At 48.8% G+C, this 12401-nt stretch overlaps 1 protein-coding gene across 1 annotated transcript in view; it reads right to left on the bottom strand.

Annotated features, from left to right (window-relative positions):
* The window catches only part of UBE2R2 (ubiquitin conjugating enzyme E2 R2), an 80493-nt gene extending 69645 nt beyond the window's left edge, over nucleotides 1-10848 (bottom strand). The window contains exon 1 of the mRNA XM_048504219.1: nucleotides 10543-10848. Within this exon, the coding sequence (XP_048360176.1) occupies nucleotides 10543-10683 (141 nt within the window). The 5' untranslated portion in view covers nucleotides 10684-10848. The remainder of the gene's footprint in view (nucleotides 1-10542) is intronic.
* Nucleotides 10849-12401: the final 1553 nt, after the last annotated feature.

Raw genomic sequence — 12401 nt, 5'->3', positions numbered from 1 at the left:
CCGTTGCATGCCACCTCTCACTCCCTGCCCTCCCTTGCATGCCACCCCTCTCTCCCTCCCCTCTCCCTCCGCTAGGGTGGGTGGGTCATGTCCAGATGACGGGTCCCTCCCAACCCTCCCTTGCATGCCACCACTCACTCTCTCCCCTCCCTCCCTCCTCTTCCCTTGCATGCCTCCCCCTCCGTCCCTTCCCTCTCCCTCTCTCTCTTCCCTTGCATGCCAACTTAGAAGCCGAGGGTAACAGGAAGAGCTCCCGACAACAGCTCCAATCAACAAGGCCAAGCCCAGGAGTATCTCCAGGCCTGACCAGAGAAACCACGACCTCGTCTAAAGCTGGTAGATCAGCCTCATCTAAGCACCTCTTTTTTCCAGCCAACGTCATGTTCATCTTGTCTTGGTTAAACATCAGTTTGGCCACCCTCAGACAACCGAGGAAAGCCTCAAGATGCTTCACAACTGATACTAGAGCCGTGGTGGCGAACCTTTGGCACTCCAGATGGCATGGACTACAATTCCCATCAGCTCCTACCAGCATGGCCAATTGGCCGTGCTGGCAGGGGCTGATGGGAATTGTAGTCCATACCATTCATCCCCTAGAAGTACCAGGTTCGCCACCACTGTCCTAGAGGAATAGAGTGACAAATAAGGACGGGTGTCATGCACACACTGGTGAGAATCTGACATAGGTAAGAATTGCCAAACTCGCGGCCCTCCAGATGTTATGGACTACAGTTCCCATCCTTCTCTGCCAGGGATTGATGCTGTGGCGGGGTACTCAGTAGGAACTGTGGTCCCATAACATCTGAGAGAACGCCTTGAAGTTATTACCAATCGCTGTGCTTAGGATGATCTTGGCTTGAGGTTTTATATGCACAGGTGGAATGGCATGCCACAGATTCCTCAGAGCAACCCATAAATCGGCACCACCTGAGTCGGCCTGTCCTACGGGAGCGCCTCCTGACAGCCGGAAAACAGCGAAAACCAATGGAAGGCTGCCCCTTTAGCGCCAAACACTGATGGTAGTCAATTCCCCCCCCAAACATCAGCAAATCCGGATGTTGTGGGTTGCCCGGGCTTTGTGGCTGGGGTCTGGTAATGTTGGCTCCTAAGGTTTCACCTGCATCTACGGCTGGTACCTTTGAGAAGCCAAAACAACCAGACCGTGGCCACACAGCTAGAAAATCCAGAAAAATGAGTGAATCTTGCTGAAAAGTCTAACACTGTGGTGGCGAACCTTTGGCACTCCAGATGTTATGGACTACAATTCCCATCAGCCCCTGCCAGCATGGCCAATTGGCTGGTGGGAATTGTAGTCCATAACATCTGGAGTGCCAAAATTCGCCTCCTATAAGAATCTAACTTTACCATCAGCAATTGCAATTACTGCTTTTATCCAACCGTGGAGGTGGAGATCATCGGTAAAGCCAACGGGGCTATTTCAACTCCGAAACCTTCATGGCTGAAACAGGGGAATAGAGACGGGTAACCAGAAATGTACCGACAACTATTCACTTTAACCTCTTTCCCCTAGATCACCTTGCTTAGAGAAAGGATCACAGTAATGCTCACATTGCCAGGGAGATCTGCCAGAGTTCCTTCATGCAGTTTACTTCTGCTGTGAAAGGCGCATCCCTGGAACATATTAATATTCATCGCCAAGGGAGATATCACTTTCTCCCAGCGTGATTTTAAATAGCCAAGGCCCGAGCGTGAGTTGGAACTGCAGTTAAATAAGCACCAGGAGATGAGGGAGACCGCTGTACTTGACACAGGATCTACTCCCACAAACTAACACCTTGGGTGGCCAGATGAGAGAAGGTTTTATTATTTAACTTATTATTTATTTTTATCTTGATTTTACGCACCGCCTCCCCAGCCAAAGCCCCAGGTTCGTAGTGTAGAGAGCACTTAGGTATGTACTGTGACAAGCTCTCCAGATGTTATGGGACTACAAGTTCCCACCATTTCCCCCTGCCAGCGTGCACAGGTTGGGAGAGGATTATAGGGAACTGTAGTCCATAACATCTGGAGGAACCCGTGAGATTGACACCCTGTGAGTGTAAGAACCAGCATGGTTTAGTGGTTAAGAACAGGTCCACTCTAATCTGGAGGAGTCGGGTTTGATTCCCAGCTCTTCCACTTGAGCTGTGGAGGCTTATCCGGGGAACCAGATTAGGTTGTGCACTCCCACACCATGGCGCTAGATTTGTGACCAGGCTAATCACCACGGTTCTTCTGAACTCTCCCAAGCCCCACCCATACTCACAGGGGTGTTTGTTTTGGAGGGGAAGGGCAAGGAGATTGCAAGGCGCACGGAGTCTCGTCTTGCAGGAGGGAAAAGGGGAATATAAATCCAAACTCTTCTGCTCTTCTTCTAAACTGAACCAGCCAAGGGGGACCCAGCACTATTCAGATTTGGGACTTGCCAGATCACCTCTGAGGCCAACTTCAGCAAAGCTACAACTGACCGGTTAGGGAGCAGCATACTGACAGTGCCCCAGGTATTTATTTATTTATTTATTTATTTATTTTATTTTATTGGACTTCTCATAAATTTCCATCTGGCGAAGAGTACAGGGCGATTGCACAAAATATATGAGAGAATACAATATAGAAACAAGTAAACAATTAAGAGCAATGATAAAATTTACGAGCTATGATACAATATACTAAAAGCTCAAATTAGGTTAAAATGGCATGCAAGGTACATTCAATCAGAGGCTCCTTCCGCACATGCAGAATAATGCACTTCAAACTGCTTCGGTGCTCTTTGAAGCTGTGCGGAATAGCAAAATCCACTTGCAAACAGTTCGCGAGAAGTGGTTTTGAAAATAGAATAAACTACAAAATTGTGGAAGGGGCCAAAGTTGATTTGAGACTAAGTAGCAACCCTACAGGCCAGGACAGATTTTTTGGAAATTAAGCGTTTGAGAGTCTGAAACTCCCTTATTAAAATACCGAACTTTAACTCTCAAAGCTCTGTGTTTGGCAATCGTGTGTGTCTCTCGGGGGCTTAAGGATTCAAATTCAGCCGTTCTGTTGCAGATAAGCAGAGCTGCCATGTGGAGACACAGCCAAAGTTGATTCTTGTCTGCACTGGGAACCTGCAGAAGCAGCACTCTGGAAGGAGTTCTTTCACCCCAGTCCTTTGGGACTGAAAACTCTACTGAGGCCAACTGAGACAAAGCAAGCTGAGAGACTGTCCAGATAACAGGCCGGGTTTGGTGCACAAGATCAACAGTTCATTACCCTTGTCCTATAACAGAAAAAAAACCTTGGTACAGATCTAGGATTAATCCCCACAGCTGGGTAGAGACAGGAGGTCTTCGACCACTGTGATGGAGGTGTACAAGAGGAAGAGAGCACAGTCAGAGCTGCTTCATGCATGGTGGTGGCGAACCTATGCTTGCGAGGTGCCAGAGGCACTCAAAGCCCTCTGTGGGCATGATGGGGTTCCCCACCCACCTAGGCTGGCACTGGGCTGATGGAGAACAAATTGTGTAAACTGGACCTAGTTTTGGGAGAAGCAGTGGAGGTAACCCTGTTAGGGTGCTGTTAAACTGGTGCTGCATGCAAAGAACTGAAGCATGATCCCTTTACCCTAGGAGTAAGCTTGGTTTGCTGGCAATGGGGCTTGCTTCTGAGTAAACCCTCCTAAGAGTAAAAGTGATTCACCCATTGGAAGAGTTGCAGGTTGCTTCAAAGCAAGAACCACCGACTACCACCAATCTTACTGCCGAGTAATGGAGCCAACTGTTTTTTTTTTTAAACCAAAACCTCAGTATTCAGGTTAAAGTGCCCTGTTGGCACTTTGCAGTAATAAGATGGGTTTGGGTTGCAGATTTCAGACACTCGGTCTAGAAAGGCACAACCATCATCGCTGTCCCTACCTACCATCTCAATATCACAGCCAATGAGATGGCCTCTCTGTCCAACTAATAAAAATACACCTACAGGGTACACACAAACCTACACAGCCCTCACCTGGGACATTGATAGGCGAACCTTTTGAGACCGAGTGCCCAAATTGCAGCCCAAAACCCACTTATTTATGCATAAGTACCAACCCGACAATTTAACCCTGAATGCTAAGGACCTGGACTAGAAAAAAAAGCGGTTAGCTCCCTCCCTCCCACTGGCAGCCAGGGGCCACCTCTAGGTCCCAAGTCCCATGCACCACTCTGTGCCTCTCAGCATCCCTGCTTCCTCCTAGCCCCCCCCTCAGGGCAGCAGCCACCTGAGAACACAGACACCAGGCCCGCCAGCCAAGTCCTCCCTATGCAGTGCTTGGCATGTAAGTGCTCAGTGGCCCAGGCTTCCAACCCTAGATGTATGTGTGTGTGTGTAGAGGTGCTGGTTTCCTTTACATGACAGAGCTCTGTGTGCGTGCCCAGAGGGAGGCTCGAGTGCACCCTCCTGGCACCACATACCATGGAGTTAGCCATCACTTGACCCTAGGAGGTCCTACTCGGGCTAAAGTGTGCAACCTCTGTGCCTACTTTCCAGGTGCAGACAGACTGTTCATTTTCCATGGGTTTCTCCCAGGCGCAGCAATCCACAGCCACGCAGCCCAAGAGGGATTCAGATCACCAAACAAAAGGACAGGAGCCCGATTGCAAACACCCCTTCTCTTTTCCCAACAGAGAACTTGTATAGCCTCACTTTACAGGGACTCCTGGTGGAGCCCACAGATCCCCATAACACAGACTGAGAGCCAAAGGCTCTTTGCACCTCTAGGCACGCCTTGGCTTTTTTAACACTGCCAGAAATATTTATTTATTTGTTTATTTATTATTTAAATTTATAGACCGCCCAATCCCAAAGGGGGGGGGGCTCTAGGTGGTGCAGCTATAATCCATGTACAATATGTAACAAGGGTCACAATAGGTGACCATATATACTAAAATTACGTTGAAACCATTAAAACCATGTAAACGGTCAAAACAAGCCAACAATGAAATGGGCGTCCCATGATCAGTTCCTTTAAAACCACACCAAAGAGGAGCAACCAAATGCCCTAAAAATGAAATAAATATGCAAGAACAGTTATAAAATAGGGAGCAAAGAGAACCAGGAAACTAGAAGTAGGGAAGGCCCGAGTGAGAACCTCGTGACTAGGATCCTCCAAGGCCAGTGGAACAACTCAGTCTACAGACCCCTCTGAGATTCATAGGACCCTGCCAGGGCCCGCTACAGCTGGAGGAAGGGTGCTTCACTCCAGGCCGGGGGGCCAGGGCTGTAAAGGTCCTAGCCCGTCTTGGGGAGACTCCAACTTAGCACATCCCATTGAGGTGGCATCATTGAGGGGCCAGGAACCACCAGCAGATGGCACGCAGACAGCTTTGGGTGTCCACTCGACATTCTAAGTTACCTAATTAGGCCCTCCAGAGCCAAAGGAAGGCAATATATAACTGCAACCCAAGGCTATCCCAGCCAAAACCCAAACAGATCCAGGCCAAGGGGAAATAAACAGCATTCTAGTCATGCAATGCTGAGCTCCCAGCTGCATCTGAATGCTTGTTACGAACATTTGCAGCCCAGGTTTCCAGCAGCTCATTCACATTCATTTTACAGTCCAACCAGATCTGTTCCCTACCCTGCTTGAAGAGAAGAAAGGCAACTCCAGGTTATTCCGGGCACAGAGTTAGAGCGTTGTGGATTATCCCTGCCCCTACACTTGACATCAGACTGGCCAATAGGTTGCCAGTTCCAGTGGAGACAGACACTTAAATATGACATCTACTAAAACCAAGCCCAGTCCCACAACAAGGATCAGATTGGGATTGTTCTTTCAAAACATTACCAGACTTGTGTTTCTACGCAAGCAGACTTCCTGGATATGGATATAATGGGAAAAGAAACCGTCAGGTCAGAGGGTGTGTGTGAACATGCCAGATGGTTGAAGGATAGCAAAGTTCATTTGGATGTGCCAGCTAGACTGCTAGAGGGTCAAAGATAGCTCCACTGGAACCAAATACACAGAAGATGCCACACTTCACTTTGAAAAGAAAAGTTACCATAAGAATTGGAATTACAGATGTTGGGATTCCAAAAGGGGGAAAGCCAATAATCTTTCTCTCCCTTCACATACAAATACTTCCCAAGAGGCCTGAAGTCACAACTATGGCCAACGGAGTGTCCAAATGATACACCTGAGAACATATAGACAAGATACCCATTTTTCCACATATGGGGTTGAAGTTGAAATAGTACCGTATATACTCGTGTATGGAGCCCATGTATAAATTGAGGCACCCTAATTTTCACCACAAAAAAACTGGAAAAACTTTTTTTATTTCAGCATTATAAGTCGAGGGTGGGAAATGTAGCAGCTGCTGGTAAATTTCAAAAATAAAAATAGATACAATAAAATTACATTAATTGAGGCATCAGTAGGTTAAACATTTTTGAATATTCATTTCAAGAAAAACAGTAAACTAGCTCTGTAAGTTGGAAAGGTAAAACCAATATGGTCTCAACAATAACTTTAAAAGAAATTACAAAACCTTAGCTCAGCCAGCAACAAACAAAACACAAGAGTTAAAATCTTTTAAGGCTGGATTTTTTTGGTCAGGAGAATGTTTATGTTAGAAGTGCCAATATTTTAGAGTATCTTTAGGAGACCCTCCTGGTAATTACCACCCAGGTTTGTTGAAGTTTGGTTCAAAGGGGTCCAAAGTTATGGATCCTCAAGGGTAGCCCCATCTACTATAGCTCCCATTGGAAAAAAAAATGGGGGATGGGGGGGACCACTTGAGATCCAGCCTGAATCCCTGAGGAGTAGGGGAACCCTACGGCTCTCAGATGTTCAGGAACTACAATTCCCATCAGCCTCTGTCAGCACATGGCCAATTGGCCATGCTGGTAGCTGTAGTTCCCCTAATTTTATCTAATTACTCCTCAAACATCCACCAAACCCTGGCACAGCATCAGCAACAGATTATCCTGATGATACCACCCAGGTGTGGTGAGTTATGGACCCTCAAAATGTAGCCCCATCTACTGTGAAAGCTCCCATTGGAAACAATGGGGGATGGAGTGCACCCTCTTTGGGGACCCATAACTTCCTGGACCTAGAACCAAACTTTACCAAACTTGGCTAGATATCATCCAGGGTATGCCCTGATGGTATCCTGAAATTTTTGGTGCTGCTAATACAAAAACTCGCCCGGCAACTTGACAAAGTAAAACCTAAAATATTTTTAAAATACAGCTGGCTTCGTGTATAAAATTAGGGGGGGCTTTTCAGCACAAAAATGTGCTGAAAAACTCAACTTAACTCTACAGTATATCACAGTATATTCTGAAGTTTGTTTCTCAGAAGTGCATGCAACACAACACCCGAAGGTGGCGTTGTACTGGTTGAATTGTTAAGACAAAGGGATCTAGGAGACTGATTCAAATCCCGGCTCTGCCAAAGAGGTTTACTGGGTGACCACAAGACAGCTGTACCTCAGCCCAGCCTCACCTCGTCCTTAGGGGCAGCTGCAATGATGAATGAAGGAGAGAACAGCTGGCTACTTTGCTCCCCATTGGGGAGGAGGTGGGTATGAATGAAATGAAACCTGCGTAAAGGGGAGGCTGGACTGCAGCCCTGCCCTGCCAAATTCAGGGCGAGGGAGTGTCCTGTAGGAGGCGCTCTGTTTCAATAGCGAGTCATAAGAACATAGAACAAACCAACTGGATCGAGATAGGGTCATTAGTCCAGCTCTCTGCTACTACGCGGTGGCCACCAGGTGCCCCCAGGAGCTCACATGCAGGAGGTGGCAGCCTTCTCGGCTGTGCTCCAGGCACCTAGTGCCGCTTCGAGGCATTTGCAATCTCAGATCAAAGAGGATCAAGATTGGTAGCCATGGTCCTTCTCCTCCATAAAATCTGTCAGCCTTTAAAGCTATGGGTGGTAGCCATCACCACCTCCTATGGCCGCATATTCAAACACCAATCACACGTTGTGTAGAGGTATTGCACATTGATCCTAATCCCCCCCCCAAGCATTTTTCAATGGATGCCCCCTGGTTCTTAGCAGGTATTGTGATATTAGAGAAAGAGAATTTCTCTCTAGACATTTTCTACCCATGCATGGTGCAGACTTCAATCCTATCCCCCCCCCTCAGGACGTCTCCTCTCCAAGAGCTAAAGAGGTCCCCAAAACCTTTGCCGAGCCTACTCCTCATAAGGAAGGTGCTCCAGTCCAACAAGACCTGATATTGAGAGATAGCCAGCGTGGTGTAGTGGTTAAGAGTGGGGGGACACTAAACTGAAGAACTGAAGAACTTCTCCACATGAGTGACAAACTCTAATCTGGTGAACTCCAGGCAGTTCCCTCCTCTTCTACACTTGAAGTCGCTGGGTGACACTTGGCTGATGCGGTTTCTCTCCAGACTCCTCTCAGCCCCACCTGCCTCACACGGTGTCTGCTGTGGGGAGAAGGAGATTGTAGGTCCCTTTGAGTTTCCTTACAGGAGAGCAAAGAGGGTTTTTAATCCAATCTCCTCTTCTATTAAAGCAACTCTCAAGAATATTACTCTGTTGGGCTCATTCCGCGCATGCAGAATAATGCACTTTTCAGAGCTGCTTTCCAATGCTCTTTGAAGCTGTGTGGAGATAGCAAAATCCACTTACAAACAGTTGTGGAAAGTGGACAAAACTACATTATTTTGCATGCGCGAGGAAAGGAAAACCTTAGGGGGAGGAAAGCACCTCCAAATTGCCAGGAGAATCTCACAAAGGCCGCAGACATGATGATAGCCCGGTGAAAACTCTGATTGGGCCAGAAATGGACAGGGGCATTGTGGGAACTCTCAAAGGGAACGTCCATGAAGCATGTTTAATAATGCAGGGTTATAAGGATAAGCGGCATTGTGATAGAGGTTCCACGGATCAACCCCAGAAGCCAGGAATGTATGGGAGACGCTCCAGCACTATAGGAAAACTAGTTTCCTCATTCCACTCAGAATTCCTTCTGTTAAATTGGGGAAAGACATGCAGCAAGCTGCCAACTCCCTTAGAAGAAGAAGAAGAGTTTGGATTTATATCCCCCCTTTCTCTCCCTGTAAGGTAGATCTCAAGGGCAATGACAATCTCCTGCCCTTCCCCCTCACAGCAAACACCCTGTGTGGTGGGTGGGGCTGAGAGAAACTCCGGAAGAACTGTGATTCAGCTCAAGGTGCCCCAGCTGGCATATGTACAGTGCACGAATAATCTAGTTCCCCAGATAAGCCTCCCACAGCTCAAATTGCTCAGAGCAGGGAATCAAAACCCGGTTCTCCAGACAAAGAGTGCACCTGCTCTCTAACCCGCTTCCTGCAGCGCTGGCTCTCTTTAGGGTGGTCCCAATCCTCACTCAGTCACTAGGCTCCCTGGGGGAACCTGAAGCAGACTGGCCTACCTCACTGGACTGTCGTGAGAATAAAGAATATCGAACGGGGAAGAAATTAGGGAGCCCTGTGGCAGAAAATGGTCAGCACTGCACTCCAAGCTCTGCTGATGATCTGAGTTCGGTCCCAGCCAAACTCAGGTTGGCTCTGAGGTGAGCAAAACGAGTGCCCAACTTTCTGAAGGTAAAGCGTCAACAACCAGTGAAGGCCACGGCCAACCAGCCCATATAAACAGCCTGACTAGTAAACGATGGGAAGCGATGTCAGTAATAACCCCGTGCTCACTTGTTTACCTTTTAAGTCACCAAAGCGTAGACATGGGAGTAGGCCAGATTCCAATCCCCAATTTGCAATGAAGCTCTCCGGGTGAACCTGAACCAGTTTGGCCTACATGACTGGGATGTTGTGCAAACAAACCATAGTTAAATAGGTAAGAATAAGCCGGGGCAGAGTAGAAACCAGGGCATCAAGCAATGTAGGAATGGGGGCGGACCAGGTTTCGATCCCCAGTCAGCACAACACTCTCCAAGTGAACTTGAACCAGTCTGGCCTACATGACTGGGATGTTGTGCAAACAAACCATGGATAAACAGGTAAAAAGAATAAGCCAAGAGCATGAGTAGAAACCAGGGCATCAAGCGTTGCTTAGGAGTGGGGGGGGACCAGGTTTCTGATCTCCCCAATTGACACAACACTCTCAGTGAACCTAGACCAGTCTGGCTAGCCACGCTGGGATGTTGTGAAAACAAACCACACTTTAAAAAGTAAGAAGAAGCCAGCGCAGAGTAGAAATCGGAGCGTCAGGCAATGGGCAGTGAGGGACCACAGCTGGCTCTACTAACAAGGGCTGCTGTAGACAATAGAAGCAGACCTGAGGGGAATGAAGCTTGACCCAATACAGCTGGCAGCTTCTGGAGTGTCAAGAAGTATGGCAACTGGGCTAGACAGGGAGTCCAAACCTCCCATGGAGAGGTGTCTAGGTGAACCCTGAGCGGCCCGGGGCCCACCCTCGCTGGGTTGTTGTGAAGCACCGGGCAGTGAAACCAGGAAGGGAGGTGAGGACGGAGCCAGGGCAGCACAGAGAGAGGAGCGACCAGGTGGGGGAGGGGTCCCCCCCTCCCGGAGCACGCACTTGGGCCGGGCGCGCCTACCTGTCCAGACTCACCTTGAAGTAGCCGCCCTCGTAGAGAGCGTGTTGGGGGGCCCGAAGATGGCCACCTCCCAGTTGTAGAGGTCGGCCTCGTCCACCAGGGTGATGCGGAAGCCCTCCACCAGCTCCCTGCCACAGCCCTTCTGGCTCCAGCATCAGCACCTTCTTGAGCTGCTCACCTGCTGCTGAGCCACGGGCCGCCGGGGACAGGAACCGGGAGGAGGAGGCAGCAGGCAGCGGCGGCAGCGGTGGGCAGGGGAGGGCCCGGCGGAGCCGCCAGCCACCAGTCGAACGGACGGCCAGGGCGTGGCGGGCAGGGGCCGCCGCCGCCCCTCAGCCGCCGCCGCCGCCGCCGCCGGGGGGGCTCCGCTGCCGAGCGCGCCGCCGGGGCCCGGGGCGGCCAGGCCAGGCCAAGGCCCTGCGAGGCCTCCCTCCGCGCGGTCGCCCGCCCGCCCGCCCGAGGCCGCTGCGCGCGTCGCCTGAGGGGGCGGGAGGGGGGGAGGGGGAAGGCTCGCTCGCTCGCTCCCGCGCTCGCCCCCACGGCCAGCGACACCCGCGCCCCCGCCGCCGCCGCCGCCGCCGCCGCTTCCTTTTGTGACGGCGCCGCCGCCGCTGACCTCAACGCGCACGCCCCGCCCACGCCGGCGAAGCCACCCGCCCACACGCCGCCCCCCGCTCATATTGGCTCCTGGCCCGGGCTGGGCCTCACGCCCCTCCGGCGCACTCACCCGGCCGTCTCAGCCTGCCGCCCCTGGGGCCCCGCGCCCTCATGGCTGGCCGCTCTCGCCACACTGTTCCTCGCCAAGCGTCCCCCGCCCGCAGGGGACCATAGAGCCGTAAGGAGCCAGACGGGCCGTCCTCCGGCCCAACCCCCCGCTCAGCCTAGAGCGTCCCTGTCCAGTGTTTGAGTAGCAGCTCCTTGAAGAATGTAGTTGTTGTTGCTGTTTATACATTATTTCTACTATCAATATGTTTGTTTATTTAATATGTGTATTTATTTATATTTATATAATTGTATTTATATTTGTATATTTCACTTATTTATATGGTTGTTTGTTTATATATTTATATTTTTAATGTTTTATTAAATTTATATGACAATCATTAGTGCTGTACCTTATGATTCTTGACAAATGTATTTTTCTTTTATGTACACTGAGAGCCTATGCACCGGAGACAAATTCCTTGTGTGTCCAATCACACTTGGCCAATAAAGATTCTATTCTATTCTATTCTATTCTATTTATATATATATATGTTTATTTCCATATGCTTATTTATTTCTCTCTGTATTTATATTATTCAGAATGTGTCAGATTCTATGCTTCTCTATATTACCATTATTTATTTCACAACCGTATATAATTTATATCAATTCACATTTTATGCTTTTATATATTGCTATTATTTGTTACATTTCTATATGTCTCTCTCTATATATAATTAATAGTTTCATATTCTGTACCTCTGCATATTATTTATTTCATTTCTATACTTCTATATATGTAAATTATTTATGTTATTCTTTCTATTGATTCTATTGGTTGAAACTGGATGCCAGATATCAATTTGAGGATGGGATGTATTGTTGCTACTGTTTTTAATTGGATTTTAATGATGTCATTTGATTTGTCTGTATACTGTTTATATTAGGCTGACATTTGAGGCCTATATTCTTTCTTGGCCCATTATGTATCCCTTCTTCTAAACTGTGTTACACAAATTTTTTTAAATGGCATTGTTTTAAAAAATTTGCGCCCACCCAGAAAAATTGAGCCACACGAGTGGCTGGTGGCAGAGACACCACAGTTCTTTGCAGCCATCCCAGCCCAAAACTAACATCCAAAAACAAACCACAGTTTGTGTCATACCTT

The sequence above is a fragment of the Sphaerodactylus townsendi genome, linkage group LG07 (genome assembly GCF_021028975.2).
Source record: "Sphaerodactylus townsendi isolate TG3544 linkage group LG07, MPM_Stown_v2.3, whole genome shotgun sequence".
NCBI lineage: Eukaryota > Metazoa > Chordata > Lepidosauria > Squamata > Sphaerodactylidae > Sphaerodactylus > Sphaerodactylus townsendi.
This window is presented reverse-complemented; position numbering and strand designations above follow the sequence as displayed.